Below are 22,891 nucleotides of genomic sequence, written 5' to 3'. Positions count from 1 at the left end.
CCTGGTTCAAGTCCCAGCTGGGACCCTTCTGTGTGGAGTTTGCCTGTTCTCCTTGTGCATGTGTGGGATTTCTGCAGGCACTCCAGCTTCCTCCCACAATCCAAAAACATGCTTCATAGGTTAATGGGTTACTCCAAATTGCCCCTAGGTGTGCATGTCAGTGTGTGGCCCTGCAACAGACTAGTGACCTGTTCTGTTCTGGGTGTTTCTTTCACTCAATAGTAGCTGGGTTGGCTCCAGCAACCCCATGACCCCGAGAAGGATCAAACTGGTTCTAAAAATGGATGAAATTACAGTGGGTTACCATTAAAAAATGTTTCTGTATTTTCCTCGCTAACAAGGCACTTCTGTCAAACAAATGGTCTATTTTCAAACGGATGTCATAAATAAGGCATCAAACTATAGGGTGACAGAAGAGACAGAAGAGTCAGAGATAAGTCCATCAGTCAGTCAGACTTTACTATTAAAATTCTAGTAATTCTAGAACTTGTTTGTAACACGCTACAAGTTAGAGTATTCACAATACCTGTAACTCCCAACCTCATCAGTAACAGATAAAGAAATCAGTCTGATACTGCTAAAACAAAAATTACTGTTACTACACTAGCTCCCAACTCAATAGAACTGTCCATGTCACGGTGGCATTTGAACACTCAACCTTGTTTGCAACTCAAAAAAACCCAACAGACCTAAATTTTTGCAGAGCTTCATTAGCCACTCAAAATGGCTTTGACATTGGTAAGCACAATAGAATGAATCAATCCAAAAATATAGGGCATGATTTGCTGGATCTAACCCATCTGGCAAGACAGAAATCCCCAAAACCTAAGCAAAATGTAAAAAAAAAAAAAACCACAGAATTTTTCAATGTCAAAATAAGAGCTTTGGATGAGTTTCTTTTTTTTTTTTTAACAAACATCAGCCCTTTTCTTCGTCATAGAAAATGTTACACAAAATAAACCATTTATTGTAAGCTTAGACTTGGGGACTTGGTGTGCTTTTACAGTAACACTCACCTTCACCCTGGCCTTTAAATTATATAGTCTCCTTTCTATTATTCCACAAAGAACTTATTTGTCCCACACAAAGCACTGTAGAGTCAAGTGCAGGGCTGAAGTAGTTGGTTGTCAAGGTCAAGGAGAAGCAGCCCTTTTCAAAATCACTTTCAGTCACAAAGTCTTCTGGTTTATCGCTGCTCCTTGTTTGGTTAAATAACATATTGGATGGGTAGAAAGAGTTGTAATAAATATAAAATAGAGAATGCTGTATTTGATTACATATTGGGTCTGACAAACACAAGTACGGTGGCCTTACTTTAGGGCCGCTATACATAAAACTGAGGCTATGTCCCTAACTACAAAAAAACAACAACAATATAGTGCGCAGTGTTGGGTAAAGTACTTATAAAGAGTACGGTAATTGATTGTTCTGCTTTCATTACTGGATGTTTCATTTTGCCAAGGGACAATGTCAGAGCCAACTGTTTACACATTAATTTGTTGTATTAGTCACTTATGGTTTCACTGCTCCTAAATGTGAGTAATGCAGTAATGAGGGTTTCTGTAGTCCAGTCATTGTTATTTAATTACCGAAATTTAAACTGTAATTCGTTATGTTACTCCATTTCTGTCAAAGTAATTAAATTTCAATAATTTATTACTTTTTAATTCATTACCCCTTTACACTGATAGTGCGGGATTATCTAGTGCCGTGGATTTTGAAAGTTATTTGGACACCACGATCACTACTTTTTGTTTTTAAAGGCAAATGTGACATAATTGATTTCACCAAAAAATTTATGAAGCCCATTTATGAATCCACTGTGTTCTCATGATGAAAACTTGGATGGGTTCTACAAATTAATTCAAAATGTTTTGTTTTTTTTTTCAAACTCAGTGCATTATGGTCTATTTTGTCAATCTATTGAGCATTGATAGTTGCAGACTTCCAGGTCACTGGATTTTGGAATTGTAGATTCGGACACAAAATATGTGAAAAAATATGTTTAAAAAAGAAAAAGTATTTGTAACAACAGGTAGCAGTGCAAGAACGATTATTCTGACAGATAGAATGACTGCGTAAAAGCTGTTTTCAATTTCTCAATAGAAGTCAATAGTTGTGTCCGAATTCCTTCACTACACACTATAGTGCACTATACAGGTAGTATGGGGCGAAAATGTAACGGGGGGGGGGGGGGGGGGGGGGGGGGCTCAGTGCTTGGAAAAAAATCTGCGCCACTATTGGTTTTCTATTATCTGTTATATGACAGAGCTTGTAACAGCCTGAAACTTTGAACTGCTGTCCCTGCAGCTGCTCCTGTCTCCTGTCACACGCAGTGAGAAGGAGAGGGGAGGGGTAGTGGGCTCAGGCTGCGAGGGGGAACGGCGCACCCAGAGGGCTGAACAGGACCATGGCGTGCCTTTAGATTACTCAGCTCATTCTAATGATGTCATTCTTTATTAACTATTGTAGACATTTTATGACGTGTCTTTATTTTCCATAAATGTATTTTTTCTGTCTGCCTGTCATTTAGTTAGACAGCAGATGATGCAGGAAAACAGCTGCACTTTTTGAGATCATAAATAAACAATAGATCGTTTTGGGGGAAAAAATTAGCACAATGTTTTACCTATTTCTTCAGACTAAAGACGTTAAATATATTGATGCTGCTGTGTTAATGTTTGAGATCAATTTACATTTCATACTATTACGAAACATTTTCTTTTTCCTAGGGGGGCCTTGCAAAAAATAATTGAGAAGCACTGGTTTAACCTAATGCATCATGGGAGATGTGTAGTGCGAATCTGCCGCCGATCGCAGACACTCTCTGAGCTTTATTGTTTTTCCACGGTCTGACACCGGATCCTGCAGAAAGCTACACCGCTAAAGACGAGCTTTAGCTGTTATTTTTGTTGGAACTGAAAGACTTTATGAGCAGAAACTGAACAAGGAAGTGAAGACTTTAACCACTTCTGATTGCTCAGACTGATGAAGTGTGATAAAGCCTCCAAGAATGATTGGTGGAGACAGTTAAAGGGGCGGGACTTTTCCGAAAACAGAGCTAAAGCTGCAATCACGGTACCGCCATTCTTATCAAAGTGTCTTTAATAGAGTCAAATTAACACAAAGAAAAAAGTATTTTATGATCTTTCATATTCCTAACTACTCTGTGTTTTATTAGGGCCTGTTTGGATGAACACAGAGCTGATATCCTGGAGATGGGAAATGTTTTTAGATCAGTGAAAATGGGTAATTTCCCACAGCACACTACACTGGTTGAAAAACACTGGTCGAGAGGAATGTCTTTGTCAGATTTTAATAGTGTGGGGAACTGCATAGGAACAGGGAATGGACCTCATTCTGACACTAAATCAATTTAAAATCAAAATGTTGCCATTTAATTTGATTTCAATACAATTAAATCAAAGATGAATCCATGTGTCAAATTTCCATTTAGGAAATTTCTTATAGCTATTTATAGAAACTGAACAAAGACAACATTTTTATTTAAATAAAATCAGTTTTTATATTAAGAGCAAATATTAAAACAAAAAAAGTAATAAAGAAAGTTGCTTTATGGGTTTAATAAATCTATTTCACATTTTATAAATTTGGATTGATTTGAATAATCATTTTTTTAACTCAGTCCTGATGTGAAAATTTGAACAACAATTTGTCGGTTATTTAAAGTAAAAAGGGTTGAATTGCGCCAACAAAACCTATGTTAATAGTTTATGTTAATAGTTTATGTCAAGACAAAATGTCAAAAATACGTTTAAAATCAGTGTTGCTTTCGTTGTTATTTAAAGAAAAGGAACTGTTAAAAAATCTTTGAAAAATAAAGCACCTAACTCACAACAGAAGTGACATTGGCCTCAGGTGTTGTTGTTTTTAAACTAGGATGCAACTTTCTTCCAGGGTCATGATGCGCCAGATACACATTAGCCTCATCTGCAAGCATAAATATTTCCAAAAGCCTGCTTCATTTAACTCAATGAAATATGTTTAACCCCTTGTGCTATCTTAGATGACCCCACCCTTACATTGACGTGTTCTCCCTACCATGACAAAGGTGGAAAGATTTCATGTAATCCATGGACACCAGTGAAGATCACAAATCATTGAAGAAAAAAGGTTCAGCGCACTGTCTAGTGGGTCTAGATGACCCAACTCCCAATGGTAAAGTGCCTAGGATAGCACAAGGGTTATGTGTTTGTTAAAGGGGGTGGAAAAAATGCTTAGGCCAATAATACAAGGAAATTTGTACAAAAAGTGTATAGAAAAGTGTCTTGCTTTTTCTCAGCTGACACACCTTGACATGCAGTGCACATCACAAATAAGTTTCTTCCTGCATTTTCATTTTTTTTTAAATCAACAAGTTATTTTCCTTTTCACTAAATGAAAACAGTTTGCAGACAGGACTATTCAATACAAAATAAGAGCTTCTTTACGTCATGCCAGCAGAATGGCCAATTGATGGCAAACATTGAAAACATTTAACAGTAATATGTTTTATTTATTTTTTTTGCTTATAGCACTCGGCCTTGCACACATACAGAGATGGGCCTTGTGAGGCTTTTACAGAAGAATTTCTTTGTTGCTAGAACATGAGCAGTTGGATGTTCAAATGCACCGTCCCCACTTAATTGCTACGGCCCAACTGGTCCTTCATGATCCGATCCTCGAGTGCATTCAGCCAATTCTATTATTTCCGTTCTTTACCACAATCCACAGGCCGGTCAACATCTTTGAGAACACTAAAAACCCACAACTCCTGAAAACTAAAAACACTTGAACATTGGTTATATTAAGAACAAAAAAAAACATTTATATTAGAGGCAACATACATTTGAGACATTACTAATATTTTTTATTAGGAAACAGAGGTAAAGGAACATAAATTTCAGAGGCTTCATTTGTGGTTTCTGTAGATCAAATGTATGACTTTACCAGAAAAAAAAAACACATCAAAGCCAAATGGTAATGGTGAAAAAACATGAATATCTGTAATCATCTTGTAGTCCACACTAGCTCCAGTCTCTACTGAAAATAGACCCCATCTTGGCAACCATTTGTGAGGCTTCATGTCTTCCATATTATATTTCTCTTCCTTTGCCACAAAAGCTTCAGCTCACACAGATAAAATAAAAAATAGATGGGCCAATAAAGCAGGGTCTAGGGGGAATGACAATTTTTTTTGTGTGTTTTTGTCTGAAGTCTTATTTTGTCATAGTCTGGGATCTAGTACTTTTTTATGAAGTAGATGACTCAAGCCACAGTGACGACTTTCTTTCTTCAATTAAAGGCTTTAAGTGTACTGCAGTAATTGGCTTTTTTTTGTCAGAAATGCTTAAAACATTCAAGTGAACCCATTGCAATTATAAATCTAATTTTGACATCTAAAAAAACTTATGATGAATCAAAAAGAACGTAATAAATCTTTTTTTTCTTAACTTCAATCTTTAACTTTTCTGTGGGGCATGTCTAAAGCTTTTCACAAAATGTTGAATGCACCAATAAAGTGTGAGGATTTTTTTGTTTATGCCAACAAAAGCAAAAACAGCATAAACAGAATTTCTTTTTAGAAAATTAGAAATCATCCCAAGTTTCATGCATTTGATGCATCAATGCATTTAGGCATATAGGCAATCTGCTGCAGTTCAAACTGAGCATTAGAATGGGGAAGAAAGGCGTATTAAATGACAATAACTCAAATATTACAACCGAGGTCTGCAGAAGAGCATCTCTGAAGGCACAACACGTCCAGCCTTGAGGCAGATGGGCTACAGCAGCAGAAGATCACACTGGCTGCCACTCCTGTCAACTAAGAACAGGAAACTGACAATAATTGACAAGTTCACCATAATTAGACAATAGAAAATTGGGAAAACTATATACTTCCAGCAGGATAAGGCACCATGTCATAAAGCTGGAATCATCTCAGATTGGTTTCTTAAACATAACAATGAGTTCACTGGACTCAAACGGCCTCCACAGTCAACAGACATCAACCCAACAGATCACCTTTGGGATGTGGTGGAACGGGAGATCATGGATGTGCAGCTGACAAATCTGCAGCAACTGTGGGATGCTATCATGTCAATATGGACCAAACCTTCAGAGGAATCTTTCCAGTACCTTGTTGAATCTATGCCACCAAGGATTTAGGTCCACCTTGCTAGTACCGGGTTGGACCCCCTTTTGCTTTCAGAACTGCCTTATCTTTTTTCCATTTCTTTTGTCTTCTTTAGCAATACTTGCTAAAGATTGCTTGAAAAAAAACTAATTCTAATCTTTAACAGCAGCATTGAAAGCCGAGTGCGTGTACAAAATACTCACTTTAGTTCAAATTTGTCTCGGAAAATGCAGCTTTCTTTTATTCTCCTGTCATTTCTAGCTTCAGCAGAGATACTTTTGAGGAAACTGAACAAACATATTTAGCTTGAAAGCGAAGTGCTCCTGATTAATTTTTCACATTTTCATCTCATCTTGTGCTGTTTTATTTTTGTAAGATCTATTAGAATATGAAATGTTTCCAGTTATTTCACATGAACCGTGCCTTCCGTCTGCTGGTGGTCACGACCTGTGACCCCAAACGATTAGAAGACTAAAGAAGTAGAAGTTTAAATAGAAGATGCAGAGAAAAATGGCAAAAAGAAGAGCAAAGAAACCTAAAAACTCAGTTCCATTCAGACGTCCTGGTGATGCACAAATTAGTAGCATTCTTTTAAAGGTCATTGGTGGTTTCACACCCGTCAGCGCTGACGGGCCTTTGAGCACATCTCGCCTTTGAGCACATCTCGCAAATGACTTTAATTTTACAAAAACTCGAGCTTTTCATCTGCTAGTCAATGAAAGTCCACTCAAAGGCGATGCTTGGCACAGATTGAAGTGTCACATAAGAGATAAAACAGAGTAAACACGGATGATTTTTGGTAATTTTTCAAAATAAATTCACATTTGAATCGGAATGTTTTCTTCAATAAGTCTAAATGAATCGAAAGGTTTGATGAACACAAACATCTAGTATCACCTCACTGAATTTACCTTTTTTTTTTTTACATTTTATGGTTTATTGTGTTTTAATTGTGAAAGTGTTGCTGACAAAAGCATCTGGGCAATTTTTAAATTTCTTTTGGGAATGAAAAATAAAATACCATTTATCTATTATATCTACCTATCTTATCTCATCTTTCAATACCTGCACAGATGCAGCACAACCTCGAGCTTTCTGATCAGCAGAACTCGGTGGAGACATTGATCATTTACAATAAAAAAAACATTTTTTTTTTTTTAAATAGTCAAACTCTTTTACATCGACCGTGGTAAAATTGGTTATTATTCTAACCTTTTAAAAAGGTACATGTGCTCAGTCTTTAGGTTTGGTGTTTCCGAACACCTCAGTGTATTTTTATTATTGCGTTATCTGTTCTTCTTCTTGTCTTTCTTGCTCTTGCTGGCGGAGCTCTGTAGAACATTTGAGGACAGTGCGGTGGCATGGCCGCTCGACTTCAGGTGATCGAACAGCTTGTTTCTAGTGGCAAACTCATAGTTGCAGGTGACACAGCGGAGGTTTACTTCTTTCTGAAAGGAAAAATGAAAAAAGGTTTCAAAAATGAAAGAGACGGAAACTTGTTTTAAAGATGTGAGGGGAAAAATATAATGGTGAAGAAGTTTGCTGGAGTAAATAAACACTAATGTATCTCTACAAACTTTTTTTAAGAAAAAAAAAAATATTAATGTAGAGTACAAACCTCAGAAACCTCATCAGCATTTTGGGACTTTGCATTCCTCGTTTTCTCTTTACCGCCGCCCTTTTTTCCCTTTGTTTTACCAGAGCTGCTGGGAAGAAAATGTTTGCCATTAATGGACAGAAAGGTGTCTGCAAGCTCCAGGTAAACCGATTTGCTGCATGAACCCCAAACCAACAGTGTCCCAACCATTGAGTGTATACGGGACCAGGACAGAGTGAGTGTGACGTCAGCCATAGAAAATAGCCCAAAGAAAGTCAATTCAGTGGTCATTGTTTCGCGATATGGACGCTGCCATATTAGGGACAGACGTTGGTCCAAGTCTGCCTGAGTCAACATTTCTAAGGCAACCACTATCTCCAATCAGGAGTGAGCTTGTTGGAGGTCCACACCCCTACCACAACGTTTGACGTGAGCCCACATACTTTTATTGAGGCATCTGAGTCTATGGGATTTTGGCTTCTTGGAGCCAGCAGGTACTTCCTGTTTGGAACGCAAAGGGGACGAGTCACTCAGTCCATTATTTCATACAGTCCATGGTCCCAACTGAAGATACACGATGGAAATACACACTGTTCTGATTTCTACAATTTGCATCCTTGTACATCAAGCACTCTGTTGCCATGTGATCCAAATGCAGTGAGAACAAAATAAACATTTTAAACATTTTCTAAGATAAAAAAGGACTTGAAGGTCCACCAGCCCCATCTCTTACAGTGGATTTTTTCAACCAAACTTTTTTAAGAGCTAGTGTTGCATTTGAGAGACTTAGCACACTAAAGTCAAGGGGCAAAAGAAGCTACACATTTTATCTCCTACTTCTTTTTATACATTACTTTCTTTAAAGCCCCACTCTGATCATCTTTCAATCTATTTTTAAAGTGTTCCCATTGCACTTTTTATTATGATTTTGCCATTTTTTGACATTTTTAGACAAAAATAAAACATTATCTAGGACATAGTTTCTGTAGTTCAACAGAAATTCACCTCTTCACCATCGGAATGGAGCAGGGAGCTTGTTGCACCTATGTCACTGCTACACACTTTTTACAACAGCATTCTTCATCTGATTCACAAAAATTTGAATAAAGAAATACTCAGAAATGCAATTTTAAGCTTAATAATCTTTGTATATGTCCTCCATAATAAGTAAACCGCTACAAGAATGTGTTAAAAACACTGAAAACACAAAATTGTGTTTGGAGTGGGTCTTTAATTATAACAGTTTGTACTTCACCTGCAGCATGAGTTAAAAAGTAAAGATCGCACAGAAATCTTTTTGCCACTGAAGTAATTTTTCAATTTTTTTTTAATGTATAAAGTAAGTTAAAGAAACATGAACAGAGAGGTGTTGGATCTCATAAGTCTAACAGTCCGACACTGATCCTCCAGTTAAGGAAACAGTCATTTGACTCTGTTACGTCACAAACTTCTTTCTTGGAAGACGGAGCTGGTGAAAGAAAAACTGACCCCTTGACCTCGGTGGGAGAGAGGTTATCCGGTGTCTCTGGCTCTGCAGCGTCAGCCCATTTCTCAGCGGCATCTTCCTTGCAGGAGGTAGATTTCTCTTCCTCCTCCTCCTCCTCCTTCTCTCCGTCCTCCTCCTCCAGAGGGTTTTTCTATGCGGGAAACAAAAAAAGGAGTTCTTTGGAACTTTTTTTGGAGAAATTGAACCGGCCACCGCTTGATCACCGCCTCACCTCCGCTACTTTCTGCTGCTTCTTTTTCCTCTTTTGTTTTTTTGAAAGCCTGCAGAGACAAAGAGGCCACTTCACCTGAGGCTGAAAGTCATCAAGTTCTTCCAAGTACCGCGACATAAAGGCCGACCTCACCTTTGTCTCTGCTTTTCTTCCTCCCCCTCTTCCAGCTCGTTCTCGTTTCCTGCGTCCTTGCTCCCGTCGCCGTTCAAAGCCAGCGAGTCCTCCTCTTCCTCCAGCTGTTGCCGCAGCAGCACCACAATCTCTCTGTGCTTTTTGGACTTTTCATGGTTCTTCATTCTTCAGAGAAAGAGAAGAAAAGAGGTGACGAAAAGATTTGAGGAAGAGAAAAATGTCGGAAACCGATGTTAGAATACACAAAGTGGAAAAAGTGGAGTTCAATGAAAAGGTTCCGGATTCACATCTAAAGGATAACGCATAAATCCGGCAGGTGAAAGCTTCAACGGTCAGACAGAATTTTTAAATATCAAAAGAGTTCAAGAGATATAGGCTGGCCTTGTCTTTTTACACTACATAACTGAGCCCATTAGTGCTGACTGCAAAAAAAGAAAAGAAAGAACATCTCAGAAGATTATTACTAACGGGCAAGAATGCAAAACGTCACCTAAACATCAACCGCTAAAGTGCCACGCTCTTATTGACGACGTGAGGTGTAAATGAAGGCATTCGTAATCTTGACACTAGGATCCCCGTGATGAATGAAATTACAGAATTATTCAGATAAATGTGGGGAAGGGCGCAGAGACCAGAGGAGCACTCACGCTTTATCCGATTTGAAGGATTTATCACAGGCCGGGCAGTACAGATCATCGTAATCGTCCAGCAGCAGGTCGCTGCCGTTTAGCTGCTCTGTGTCTGTGAGGAGGAGGGCAAAAAAAATACCAAGAAGTTGTTCAACTTTGCAGCATTTCTGATGTGTAAAGACCCACTCTGATTAAAATGTATTTTTGTTTTTGATAAGATCTGAAGTGCATCTCTGTGTATTTTCTTTATTCAAATCCTTGTGAATCAGGAGCAGACGAAAAAATGCCTTTAAAAAAAATAATCTCATTTGTGATGTAGAAAATATGCTGGGCTCCCTGGTCTGAGCTCTCAGCAATGGCAAAGGGAAGGGGGGCGGAGTTGAAGCAAATTTCTAATGAACTACTGCCGCTCTACAGACACTATGTCCTGGAAAACAGCAGACGTTTTTCGATTTTGGCTTTAAAATATGGGCTAATTGTAATGAAAAGACTACTGGGAACGGTTTTAAAATAGACCTCAAGAGGATCGGAGCGGGACTTTAAGGCAGTAGGGGTTTCACTGATGGGAAAACTTGGATTCATCTTCTCAAACAAAAGTCCAAACATAATTCCTGCTTTTATTTCTTAAATATGAGGTGTTGTCAACAGTTTTTGTCCCTTTCTATCCGCCTTGCTTAGATTCTTCACACAAAGCGATTTCAACCTTTCATTTATTTATTAGCTAAAGTAGGAAAGCAAGTGGGGGTTTTTTTTTAATCACATGTTTTAATCACATGTTTTCAACATCTGGAGATCTGTCAGGTCAGTCTTAAAACAACAGGAGCGACGGCCGCCTCTCAGTGGTCCTGTCCCCACTGAAGCTGTTCAGATAACCACAGGGTTGATGCAGTAACAGAAACGCCAGATATTAACCAGGAAATGATGAATCTGCTGTTTATTTAAACGTAGATCGTCTTCATGGTGGTGTGGTATTTTTCCGAAAATGGAGGACACATTAAGAAAATTACGCCTGAAAGTGCATTTCGGAGTATTTCATTCAAAGCGCACCGCGCGGGCCACAAGCTCCCTACAGGAGCAGGAGAACGTGTAAACAGATGGGTGACGGGAAGGGGGCGGGGTTGCTTTACGACAACTTAGAGGTGAATTTCTAATGAACTACTGCTGCTTTGCAGAAACTATGCCCAAGAAAACGACACAGGTTTTCTTTATTTTGTCTAAAAGCGGCATAATCATGGCTAAAAGATCACTGGGAATGCTTTTATGACATCAAATGATGATCGGAGTGGGACTGAGAAATATTACAGGATATAACTGTCTTATTCACAATGATAAAAATGCACAAGAGCACTCATTTTTTTTCCTTGAGGGTTTGATAAATGTCTCTACCTGAATTCTAAACCCAAACTCCTGGAGGTTTTTCTCATTCTGTTTTTATTTTTTAATAACTTTCATCCAAACTCTCCAGAGTGATCTGAACATGAATGGAAGACAAACCGTGTGAGAATGCCAAAAATCTCAAAGTATGTTAGTTAAAACAATAAGACTACAAAAATTCAGTCTGAGACACGGCCTTCACTTTTTACTGTGAAGAGCGCCTCACTGTGCTTTGAAATTCAAACAAATAAACCATCGTTCCTAACCCTGCTGGCACGTCTTGGGAGCTTGTCGCCTTTTCAGATGTTCAGAACCTTCAGGAGAGTTTGGATAAAAGAAAAGAAAAATGCGGAGGAGAAAAATGTTCTGTGGGGGTTTTGGTCATCGAGCAAAGTCCTGAAACTATCAGAAACCCTGAGCGTTCTTCTGTGGGAGTTTAAACCGACTGCAGGGAGTTTTTGCTCAACTTTATTCAGATTATAAACCTCATCAAAAGGGAAATTGAGTTTGGGTTACACTCAGAAACTGAGCATTATTGGAAAACGTCACTCTAGACTTCCAGTGGCTTTGTTTCCTTCAGTTAGGACAGCTGGGAGCATTGCATGCTGGGACACTTCTGATAATCATTCCCTCTTTGCCATGTGGAACCACTATGCAGGTGCAGTCTTGTCCTAATCCCACTTGCCTCTTCCTCCGCCATCTCCAATGTTCTCCTGCATGTCCACCTCATCTTCCTCACTTTCAGACACATCTCCAAACTCCTCCCCGTACTCCGCTTCGATCTGCTGGAGCTCCTTCTCCAGTTCAGACATGGCCGCCCAGCTCTGCTCCTTGTACTCCTCAGCCAGTCTTGGATGGACAAACAGAACAGAGTGAACGTGAGGACAAGCAGAGGAACCCGAGCCTGCGTCTGCGTCTCCACCTACTTGGCCTGTTTGAGCTTCTGCTGCCGCCTCAGCTCCTCCACCTTCTTGATCTTCTCGGCGTTCTGCTCTTCCAGCAGCTTCCTGTGGGCCTGCACTCGGCGGTCCCGCTTGCGGACGAAGGCAGCCAGCTGCCGCACCAGGTCATTTCGCTCCTTCCTGGCCTTGTCTCTGGTCTTCTTGTTCTCCTTCTCCATGGCCCTTTTCTCCCATCGGTTGGTCGCCTGCCTCGTGTCATATTCCTCTTTCCAAGCAAAGTTCTTACGAGTGCAGAAGCTCTGCCAGTGGGCGTAAAACTCGTGGACCACCTACAACGCGGGCACTGGTTAGGGACACATGTTAGCCTTACATGTTCATGTACTACAAAAAAAGGAAGCGTGTTTGTGAAACTGCCTTTCTCTTTATGTGTTAAACACATGTAAAACACAAAGTTATACATGTGCCTGGGACTTACTGTATCATAATCACTCTGAGAGTCTCCAAACGAAGGAAACTCCTCTTCCTCTTCCTCGTTTTCCATCCTACGGTGCTCCAGCTCTTTCTTAACAATGGACTCAAAAAGATTCCTGTAGACGGTGTAGAAGCCCTGAAAACGAAGGAGTACTGAGTAAGAAAATCAGTCTCTGAGAGGCACCGGTAATTTCCTTTCCCACAGTGTTACAGCGCCTACAAGGAAGTACCGCGGGCCAGCAGAGATGGACATATGGCTTAATGGCATCTAACTGAGCATGACATTCCTAAATAAGTGGACGCAGTACGGAATTTATGACAAAACACAGTGGATCAGTAAAGTCTACCTTTAACTTTATGCATTTTTAATTGTACTTATCCACAATGGTGGTGCAGAATAGTGCTCTAGTCAATTACTAAAACTAACCTTACATAAAATATTATATCAGACAATAATGTTGGGTATTATTACATTAGGATAACATCTGGATAAGCTTTTGATGAAGTAGGTAAACAGGTGAGAAGTTGTGAGCCTTCTCATCTAGACTCAGACTGCCCTCTGCTGGTCACTACATAGAATGCGGTTATATTTGAGTCCAACCATTTTTTCTCCTTCAGGGACAAATTCTTTAGTAGCAACAAGTTAATTTCTTGGAATTTGTATTAAATGATCATGTTAAGTACAAAAAAAGAAAAAAAAGTAATGAAGGTTATCAATCTTTTGTTATTTTTGCTCCAATAAAAACAGAAAATACTCCAACTAAAAGCAACAGTTTTTCCAAGTTCCACTCTGATCATATTTTGATCTATTGTAAAAGCGTTCCCAACAGTCTTTTATTTATTAAAGGAAAATGCCGTTTTTAGCCAAAATAAAAAAAAACACGTGTTTTGTCTAGGACATAGTTTCTGCAGAGCGGCAGTAAATCAGTAGAAATTTACACCCGAGTTGTGAGCGAGCCCGCCCCCCGTCCCCTTCTCGTTATTGAGAGCTCTCTATTTACACTCTCTCCTGCTAGCTTGCTTTTGTCTCCTACTGATTCACAACAATTTGCATAATGAAATACCAATTCTAAGCATAATTTTCTTCAAAACTGTCCTCCATCGTCAGTAAAAAGCCCCAAGAACATGTTGAAAACAACAAACAAGATTTTCATCAGAGTGGGTCTTTAACAATAAAGTAAAAAGGCTTAATAAATGAAGATGCTGCAAGTTGCACAACTTTATAGTTGTGCAGCTTTTAAAATCTTCCATTTAATCAGCGTTCTACATTTATAAGGCCATCGCTGCTAGGCAACATTAAAGATAAGAGTTTAACATGCTTTAAAAGAATTTAATGGTACCACCCGCACATATAACACATAACCCTCGGACCCGTTAACACAAACCTTTTCATCATCTCCGTATCCAGAGTAGCAGGTGACAGTAAAGTACTGCAACAGGTCAATGCTGTCGTCCTCATAATCCCCACTCAGTCCTCCCTTCAGCAGAGCGTCCCTGTGATTGTCATACCTGACAAGCCCGAAGGGAGGAAGAAAAGAGTCAATAAGGGGATCTGCAGGGTGTCAACTGCTGTTCTTTTCTATAACATCAGCTAAGGGTTGAAACACACACCAAGCCCTCTCCTGAGGATCACTCAGAACGTCATAAGCGGCCTGAATCAGCTTAAACTGTTCCGCTGCTTCTTCTGCGTTGTCCAAGTTTTTATCTGGAAAGATGAAAGAGAAGAAGCAGAGGTGCAGCGTTATTAAAGAGTTTGACTCTCAGCAGGTCAGTATAGGGATGTATGGAAGCAAATAACAACAGGAAGCTGGTCACATTCTACGCTTTAAACACGTCGCATAGAAGCAAAAACCTGTTGTTGTTTTTGTCATACCTGGAAATACATGCAGCTGTCATGGGGTTAAACATTCTGACTGATTGTCACAACGTTAACTGACAGAACAAATTCTGAGGCTCGTGAAAATTGTTTTGCAGAATCAGTCCCTGCAAACCTCCAAACTTTCAGTGGAGTTCAGGTTAAGGACAGTGGACAGACGCAGAGGTGAAAAGCACGCAGCCAATGGACCCTAAAGCAGTAGCAATGAGTAAAGAATCCCATTTCTTAATCTAGAGATTGATTCTTGCCTGACTGTGCTTGTTTTTGTGGGAGAATCTTGACAGCGTAAAATTCACAAACACATGGATGAGGCAGTTTGGTAGGGAAGAACTTAAGTGGCCAAAAACTCAACCTAACAGATGAAGACCTTCTCACAGACGTTTATGTGCAATGTCAACAAAAATGGGTCTGCGGGTAGCCAGTTTAGCTCGTGCTGGTTTGCGGCGCCTTCCGTCCGTGAAACCCGGGTTCGACTCCGGGCTGCTCCCTGTTCCCCTCTCTACCTCTGCCGGTTCCAAGCCCGGTTTGAGAAGGTTGCGTCAGGAAGGGCATCCGGCGTAAAACATTGCCAAATTTACCATGCGACTCGTTCGCTGTGGCGACCCCTGATGGGAGAAGCCGAAAGTGGAAGCCTCAACAAAAATGGGTCTGCAAGAATGATCAACACACAAACACACAGTGGAAGCCTTTTCAGAAGAGTAGAAGATGCTAAAGTTCTTATCAATGCTTCAAATGTTTAAACAGGGATTCTGAAAATGTTGTCATCATCTTGGCCCACAGTGTTTACTAATCATTAAGTTAAAATATAGTTATGCTGTGGAAAAAAATCTCATTTAGGCCTAGGTTGATCTTCCTGATGTAATGGAAGTTATAAGATACAGGGCAGAAGACACTTACAGTAATAGTAATAGTAGTTTATTCAAGGGAATTTATTTGAAAAAAAGAATGTGGTTATTCACAGTTAAAAAGCACGAATTAGTCAAACTCTAATTTCCTCTAAAGTCCCCAGGCCATGATGTAAAAAAAAGCCCAAATACATATACAATAAATGAAAATAAAAATAACATATACAACGGATCTTGAAGGAATACAGCTTTTATTTTGTAACGTTTTATGTTGATGGGATACTCATCGCGAAAAAAAACATAATTACAAGCGTCTCAACAGACTCTCTTTCTCCAAGACATTTTAATAATAATAATAATAATTAAAATTACAATAACAAATGCTTTGATTAATAGGATCTTCCCATCCAGCCGCCGGCAGAAAGAAACTGTTTTCAACACTTACCTGGATGCCATTTTAAGGCTAATTTTCGATACGCTTTCTTCAGATCGTCGTCTCCTGCGTCTCGTTTAACACCCAAAATATCATAGTGACACTTCATCTTTATAAAAATGTGGCTTTTATCTTTTTAAAACACTAATTCTTATCCACGTTGTACCTTTAGCATTCACTCTGCAGTTGCCGCATGCTAGCAAACAGCTAGCCTCTCTGCTATCTATTAGAGGAATAAAAAAGGTACTTTTTATTACATTACAAAAGTCGTGTTATAATTAAACCTTCCATGTCCAAATCTAAGGTTTATAATTCAAATAATTAAAGAGTTGTCAATTTTGTTGTCGTCAATTTGGACAGTGTTACGAGGATTTGAATACTGACTTGTCTTAATGCCGCTAAATCTCGCGAGAAGTATGTGCCACGTTTTCTTCTTCTACGTAGAAGCTAAATTTCTGGTTTGAGTTTGCTGCAACCTGTGGACCAAAAAAGCGACACTTTCTACTCATACAATTTTGTTGATTTGCGTGGTCATTTTTAATGTATAAGTCACCAGATGGGGTTTAATTCTGTTATATAAGCTGGTTTAAATAATATTTCCATCCATGGTTGACATGATACATACGGACGTTTTGCAGAAAATGTAGAAGTCTTGCACATTTCTTAAAACTCTATTTTATGCCTAATGTGAGAACATTAATCTGAAACACGAATCTAACTGTCTGACTCACTGCTGTACCTGTTAAATACTGTCAAAAATCACAACAGATGTTTTTTTAGACGTCTACGCACAGCTAAGAAAGCTGAACAAGGACAAACTCAAATTTACTTTTCTCGTTTGCAGTACAGCCTCCACGCCGCTAGGGGTCTCTACTTCGACTTCGACTTGCTTGGATTACCTTTTTGAGCGAGCTTTCTGAAGAATCTTGTCTACTGTAGAAACATGGCGGCTTTCAAGAGAAAACGTGGAGTGCATGTTACAGCTGAAAAAACAACAAAAAAGGTTAAATTCGTCGCAGATGATGGGAACACCGAACAGAACGCGGTAAATGAAATAGTCGTCCCTAAGCCGGTTTCCATGGTAAGTGCTCGCAGCTTTTAAAGAAGAGTATTAGCCTAGTTTTAGCTAACTTGCTAATGGTTTTTCAGTGTTGTTTTCACTGACATGATATGTCTTGTTCGGTTTACTATATGTAAAAGTGCCACGGAGACTAAAAAAGCAAACTATTTCAAAAGTTTAAGATGCAGCATTTTAATCTGTGATCTGTTAAGGCAAGAAAATACTTGGTTACATTTACGAGTACGTTGAGAAAGTTTATTAATTCAATAATATAAATATATAAATAAACTGAAAACATCCTCAAACTAGGACAAAATTATACTTTCAATTACAAAAAAATGAAGGTCTTTATTGTTTATAATTTCATCCGACAAAAGTCAAGAAGTCTTTGACATCAGGCAGCCTTATTGCCAAAAACTCAAACCAAAAGATGTTCCTTAATAATACCTGTAATTAGAATGATGTCAACATGCTAGCATATATAAGTTCAAACTGTCGCTCTGTACGTAGTTGGATTTGTTATTTTATCTATATTACTTTTTTATTCGGGTTTATTTCGGGAAAACTACATTTGACGTCTACTTGAGAAAAATTTTCAAATTCATATTTTTCTTTTCTAATGATACCCGCCTCTGCCTGTGATCATATCCTAACGTCTGTCTCACAAACAGGGAAAATGGACCAACAAGGAACGGGTTCTTATTTTCTCCTCCAGAGGAATCAACTTCAGGACGAGGCATCTGATGCAGGACTTGAGGACCTTGATGCCTCATTCAAAAGCAGGTAAATAACTCAATATGTTTAGACTGAGAAGCAGTGACTGCAGGATGAGCAGAAAACACGTCACTTGTTTTGTTTTCTACTTAGATACAAAAATGGACAGGAAGGATAAGCTGTTTGTTGTCAATGAGGTACGCCTGCAGTTGAAATTGAGCTACTGTGACCTACTAGAAACACTAGATGATGTCTTTTTTTTTTTCTGCAGGTCTGCGAGATCAAGAACTGCAATAAATGCCTCTTTTTTGAAGCCAAAAAGAAGCAGGATCTCTACATGTGGTAAGTGTCTGATTCGAGGTTTACACACGCTCCTGAAGTTTTTATTTTTATTTTATTTGAACAAAGTTTGACACATTTTAACACATTTCAGGATCTCTAATTGCCCGCATGGACCTTCTGCAAAGTTTCTGGTTCAGAACAGTAAGTTTTCTACTCTTGTAAATCAGTGTTATGTAGAAGTGTAGCGTAAATGCGATTGACGATGTTTTGCTTCCTTATAGTTCATACTCTGGCTGAACTCAAGATGACAGGAAACTGCTTGAAGGGATCCAGACCGCTGCTCTCGTTTGATCCTGTAGGTAACGTGGAGTCAGAAAAGCCAGGAAATGCTTGACAAGCTATTGTTCCCCTTTTTTCTGCCATCAGTCCAGATTTATTATCAGGAAAAGACAGCTGTTAAACTTAAACAGGTTTTTAAACCATTAAAATAAGGAAGTAACACAAAAAGCCCTAAAAATGTCTGTCTGTTGTTTTTAGTCCTCAGAATGATCCAGCTTCCTGTTTTTATGTTGGAGAACATACATTTATGCCATTTGAAGTTGTACATTTTGATTTCTTTTTCTTTTTCTTTCACAGACATTCGATAAGGAGCCCCACTATGCTTTACTGAAGGAACTTTTTATTCAGGTAGGATTTAGAAGCACTTCATCCTCAGTATTACATAAAGGGTTCAGGGGGGTTATGTTGGTTTGGAGATGCATGTTTACAAAACAACTGACATTTTTAATTTAAAGGAAGAACTTTTTTTGCTTGTAGACCTTTTCCACTCCCCGCTATCACCCAAAGAGCCAGCCCTTTGTGGACCATGTCTTCACCTTCTCCATCGCAGATAACAGAATATGGTTCCGAAACTACCAGGCATGTTGTCAAACTTCAGAAAATGTGGCCTAAAACCTCATTTCAGGTGGTTACACCCACTTAGAGGCAACCTGTTGCCTGATTCCTGATTATTCTGTGCTCAGATCATTGAAGAGGACGCCTCATTGGTGGAGATTGGGCCTCGATTTGTCCTCAACCTCATTAAGATTTTTCAAGGAAGCTTTGGAGGACCGACACTCTACGAAAATCCAAACTTCAAGTCTCCTAACTTGGTAAGATATGATGAGGCATTTGTCATCTGAATTCTAACTTTTCCTGAAGTATTTATTGTTGGTATGATGGACGTTTGCCTTCAGACGGTTTCTAGTGCATTGATGTTCCTAACCTTAAAGGTTCCTGTACCTCAGCGTTCAGTAGAGCAGTGGAATCGGTGCGTGCAGGCAGTTGAAGGGTTTTTCTTGTGTCTTGTGCCGACAGCACCGGCGACAGCTCCGCCTGGCGGCTGCAGCAAAGGTCCGTGAGAAGCAGACTTTAAAGGAGATGCAGAAAGTGAAGAGGAGCGCCGCCAAAGAGGATTTGGAGAAAGATGTCACAGCTGACGTCTTTGTGACACCGGCCGACAAAAAACCTGTTGAAATTCAGACGGAGCCCCCTGAGCCTAAAGCTGAGAAGAAGCACAAATTCAAACCGTCCAAGAGGCAACGGCAGCAGATGGCGCGCAGATAATGGGATTGAGCTGAGATTGAAGAACTTTCTCTCATCCAAATCACCCGCAGAGAAAACATGATTCCCCCCGAATTTTTTTTTTGTAATTCTCCAAGTTTTCCTCCTGAAGAAAATGTTTGTCTCAAGTGTATTACAACAATTTATGAACCGACAACTTCTGCTTTGTTTTAATTTGGCAGTAAAGCAAGAATTAATTGTTGTGATGTGTGTACCGGTACATTAAATAAGACCCAAAAGCCTCACCTGTACAGCTAACTGTTCACTTCAAACACCTCAAATACTAAACACATCCAATAAATAGGAAACTCCTTTAGATTTGAGCATCAACTTTACCGACCTTCCCCTCATATCAGGAAAATGGTACGTTCCTCTGCAGAGCTAGACGGAAGATAAAAGGGGGACTTGGCTGCATGTCAGAACTGAAAAGGTGTCATCACTGCATTTCTAATCTTTAGAAATGACCTTTTAGTGCCCCTTCTGGTTTATTTGTTTTGATTCAGTTTCTGTTCAGACGGCAAATACCCACATTACAAGACATTTAGTCAAGACTTTAGCTCAAAAGCTTGCGTTAAATGAAGCAGTCATCTTTCTATGTTTGCATTCATCAGACTGGGATTGCCTCCTGACAGAGTTCCTCTTCTTGGCTGTTTTTTTTTAAGAGCAACTGGAAACCACTGCAGTTAAAATGCTAGTTTGGGTCAGTCTAAATGTCATTCCTCCTCCTCCTCCTCCACCTCCTCATCAGGACAGTAGTAGAATTCCAGAAAGCAGATCTGTCCGTCATCATTCCTGACCAGGTACTGCTGGGAGAGGAGGCCCCTGTTGTCTGTCCTCACTGAGACCTTACAGGACAGAGCCAGGGCTTTGGTGGACGGCTTCAGGAGGGACATCTTATATCTGTCATGATTCATGAAACAGAAGAAGACATGAATGATGAGCCTTTTTTTCCCTCTCTGTTATATGTAAGGTGGCAGATGTTTAAACAAAAAGAATAGTTGAAAGATGTTTAGGAGAATCTTCAAAATTAAAACATTTTTGAAATGTTTTTTATTTCAGGTCATCTTTTGGCTTTAATGATGCACGTTTCTTCTGATATCTGCACATACCGGTTCGTTTGCGTCATGGTGCATTGAAACAGCTCCATCATGTCCGAGTCTTTGGAATAATCATAATGTGCATTTCCAGAGTTCCCAAATGTTGACAACCTTAAACAGATCAAACAGTAAAGCATTTTTTAAAGCTTAAATATATCATATCTTTTTTTGCTTTCTGATGAAGGCAGACTGTTTATTCAGTGCAGGAGAACAGCAAGCAGGTTTTAGCAGCTCACCTGAAGTACGGCTGGCTGGGGGACATGGTGATCTGAAGCACATCACTGGTCATGTCCAGTTCAGAGAAAGCTTCCTTCAGACTCTCCGACTGCAAAATCACCTTTAAAAAGGGCATTTTTTTCCCAAAGGATTTCATAATAAACACACAAATGCGAGACTTCAAGCTACTAAGCACCTGGATGTAATTAAGTAAGATATTACTTTCACTGTTTTTTCTAATTCAATTAAAAAAAAAATCATCTTTCAAAAGATGAAGCTTTTTCACAAAAAGACAAATGATGACGGGAACCTTATTTGTAACGTTAGTGCTGCAGAACTCAAAATCCATTGGTTCTTCAGGTTCTTGTGTGTTAATCTTGCAGACTGTCACCACGCCCCCCTCCTCCAGGAAGAGAGTCAGAGGGTATCCATAACCTTTGTAGCACATTCGTAAGGCAGTAGAAGTTCCTGCAAAGTCACAACAAAAAAAGATCTAAAAAGGGTTGGAACTAAGTTTGAATTGTGCAAAAAAAAAAAAAATTCTTTACCTGCTACTGCATTTCCTCCAAAGATATTTAGGCAATCCAGCAGAACAGTGAGGTTGATCTGAAAAGTCACCAAATCTTCCTTAAGGGTGAACTCCTGAAAGATCTCTGTCTGGAGTGAAAACAGAACAACTTCTCTTCAGTCAGGATTTCGAATACAAAATTGATGGATGCAAATCCAAAAACAAAGACTGCACACACACCTGGATGAATGCATTGGCTTGAAGACATTTGGAGTCCTCCACAGTGACCTTTAGGCCGTTGGGTGTTGCTGTGAAGACTGCATGATCCTTAAAAGTGATAGCTTTTAGGATGTTGGAGAGATTGCGAGCGTTGTCCAAACTGGCTACTAAAACATAGTGTTCCTCATCGTCCTGAGACTGTGTGGACAGAGGCATTGCTCTGCTGAAAGACAAAAACAGGTTTGCAAGAATCTAAAACAAAACAAATACACTATTTATTTCAGCAAAAAACATTTCAGCTTTCTGGGTATTAATGCCAACATATTGAATCTATTTGATGGACATTCGGCAGGTTAATTCTGATAGGACTGAATTTAATTAAAACTTATTATTCGGGATTAAAAATCATTAGGAGAAAAAATTATATTACTAATATCAATATTTCTAACATTAGAAAGCAACCTTTTTTCTAATTGTATTTAATGATCACATAATAAGGTTTGAGGAATCAATGTTGCATCAAGAAGATGAGAAATGAGATCATTAAACTCAGCTTTAATGAGAAAACTCATTAAAGCTGAGTTTTCTCAACTCAGCTTTAATGTCTAAAAATTAATCAAACTCTTCAAACTGAATTAAAATATATATTTCTTTAGCTTCTGATGTTTATTTTAGCTGTTGTGAATTCACTGAAATTCCTTAATTAACGGTTTTATTTTGCATTGTGAGGTAGTTCAGAATGATGACTTTACTGCTATCAAATTAGCTGCTAATAGTGTTTCTGTCGTATGTTTTTCTTAAATAATATTTTCAGAATTTCCTTCAACTTTGCCATGTTAATAAATTAGCTGTGTTAGCTAGGCTACTTTTTCAGCTTTGCAGCTTGAGATAAGGAGTAATAAACGACACAAAAGCAACTTTTACCTTTTTTTAACTTGCTTTTAAAGGGGTGCTCCACTGATCTATAATTGTCCTGGTTGGTTGGAAAACTGCGGACATGTATCGAAGAAATGCGCCCGATTTGTAGCAACTTCCGGTTTGGTCTTCCCTCAACGGAAGTTGCGTTTCTGTGCGGCACAC

At 39.1% G+C, this 22,891-nt stretch overlaps 3 protein-coding genes across 7 annotated transcripts; 1 reads left to right on the top strand and 2 right to left on the bottom strand.

The window, feature by feature from the left end:
* Nucleotides 1–7,063: 7,063 nt before the first annotated feature.
* On the bottom strand, nucleotides 7,064–16,535 carry dnajc21 (DnaJ heat shock protein family (Hsp40) member C21). 2 transcript variants are annotated; one of them, XM_011481665.3, is made up of 12 exons: nucleotides 16,126–16,535; nucleotides 14,571–14,664; nucleotides 14,345–14,468; nucleotides 12,964–13,095; nucleotides 12,513–12,817; nucleotides 12,272–12,435; nucleotides 10,231–10,324; nucleotides 9,584–9,748; nucleotides 9,452–9,500; nucleotides 9,222–9,370; nucleotides 7,755–7,842; nucleotides 7,064–7,584 (listed from the first exon to the last, which is right to left on the bottom strand). In XM_011481665.3, exons 1-12 carry the CDS (start codon nucleotides 16,220–16,222, stop codon nucleotides 7,423–7,425), a joined length of 1,623 nt encoding a protein of 540 aa, XP_011479967.1. In that variant the 5' UTR covers nucleotides 16,223–16,535; the 3' UTR covers nucleotides 7,064–7,422. The 2 variants fall into 2 exon arrangements, with proteins under 2 accessions (XP_011479967.1, XP_011479968.1); XM_011481666.3 differs by having other exon boundaries at nucleotides 7,755–7,839; nucleotides 16,126–16,534.
* A 477-nt stretch (nucleotides 16,536–17,012) lies between these two features.
* Nucleotides 17,013–20,013, top strand: brix1 (BRX1, biogenesis of ribosomes). Its single transcript, XM_004074710.4, has 10 exons — nucleotides 17,013–17,194; nucleotides 17,845–17,956; nucleotides 18,041–18,084; nucleotides 18,159–18,229; nucleotides 18,321–18,370; nucleotides 18,451–18,524; nucleotides 18,806–18,856; nucleotides 18,986–19,087; nucleotides 19,192–19,320; nucleotides 19,526–20,013. Exons 1-10 carry the CDS (start codon nucleotides 17,057–17,059, stop codon nucleotides 19,772–19,774), a joined length of 1,020 nt encoding a protein of 339 aa, XP_004074758.1. The 5' UTR covers nucleotides 17,013–17,056; the 3' UTR covers nucleotides 19,775–20,013.
* A 224-nt stretch (nucleotides 20,014–20,237) lies between these two features.
* rad1 (RAD1 checkpoint DNA exonuclease) lies at nucleotides 20,238–22,891 on the bottom strand. 4 transcript variants are annotated; one of them, XM_023961055.1, is made up of 7 exons: nucleotides 22,739–22,891; nucleotides 21,833–22,036; nucleotides 21,633–21,741; nucleotides 21,395–21,552; nucleotides 21,105–21,205; nucleotides 20,881–20,979; nucleotides 20,238–20,671 (listed from the first exon to the last, which is right to left on the bottom strand). In XM_023961055.1, the coding sequence occupies exons 2-7, from the start codon at nucleotides 22,025–22,027 to the stop codon at nucleotides 20,485–20,487; spliced, it is 849 nt and encodes a 282-aa protein (XP_023816823.1). In that variant the 5' UTR covers nucleotides 22,028–22,036; nucleotides 22,739–22,891; the 3' UTR covers nucleotides 20,238–20,484. The 4 variants fall into 4 exon arrangements, with proteins under 4 accessions (XP_023816823.1, XP_023816824.1, XP_011479966.1 ...); XM_023961056.1 differs by having other exon boundaries at nucleotides 21,833–22,033; XM_011481664.3 differs by having other exon boundaries at nucleotides 21,833–22,034; nucleotides 22,736–22,890.

This window comes from Oryzias latipes, chromosome 12 (assembly GCF_002234675.1).
Source record: "Oryzias latipes chromosome 12, ASM223467v1".
Taxonomy (NCBI): domain Eukaryota; kingdom Metazoa; phylum Chordata; class Actinopteri; order Beloniformes; family Adrianichthyidae; genus Oryzias; species Oryzias latipes.
Note: the sequence above shows the minus strand (reverse complement) of the source record. Positions and strands in the feature narration are given on the sequence as shown.

Excerpts from the sequence above, each read along its gene's own strand:
- dnajc21 (XM_011481665.3), bottom strand. The coding sequence starts at position 16,222 with ATGAAGTGTCACTATGATATTTTGGGTGTTAAACGAGACGCAGGAGAC. Across the intron at positions 9,501-9,583 it reads GAAGAAAAGCAGAGACAAAG|GCTTTCAAAAAAACAAAAGA; the intron begins GTGAGGTCGGCC and ends TTGTCTCTGCAG. Across the intron at positions 7,843-9,221 it reads TCTCCCACCGAGGTCAAGGG|CAGCTCTGGTAAAACAAAGG; the intron begins GTCAGTTTTTCT and ends TTTTCTTCCCAG.
- brix1 (XM_004074710.4), top strand. The coding sequence starts at position 17,057 with ATGGCGGCTTTCAAGAGAAAACGTGGAGTGCATGTTACAGCTGAAAAA. Across the intron at positions 17,957-18,040 it reads GATGCCTCATTCAAAAGCAG|ATACAAAAATGGACAGGAAG; the intron begins GTAAATAACTCA and ends TTTTCTACTTAG. Across the intron at positions 18,857-18,985 it reads TGAAGGAACTTTTTATTCAG|ACCTTTTCCACTCCCCGCTA; the intron begins GTAGGATTTAGA and ends TTTTGCTTGTAG.
- rad1 (XM_023961055.1), bottom strand. The coding sequence starts at position 22,027 with ATGCCTCTGTCCACACAGTCTCAGGACGATGAGGAACACTATGTTTTA. Across the intron at positions 21,742-21,832 it reads AAGCCAATGCATTCATCCAG|ACAGAGATCTTTCAGGAGTT; the intron begins GTGTGTGTGCAG and ends TTTTCACTCCAG. Across the intron at positions 20,672-20,880 it reads ACCATGACGCAAACGAACCG|ATATAAGATGTCCCTCCTGA; the intron begins GTATGTGCAGAT and ends GAATCATGACAG.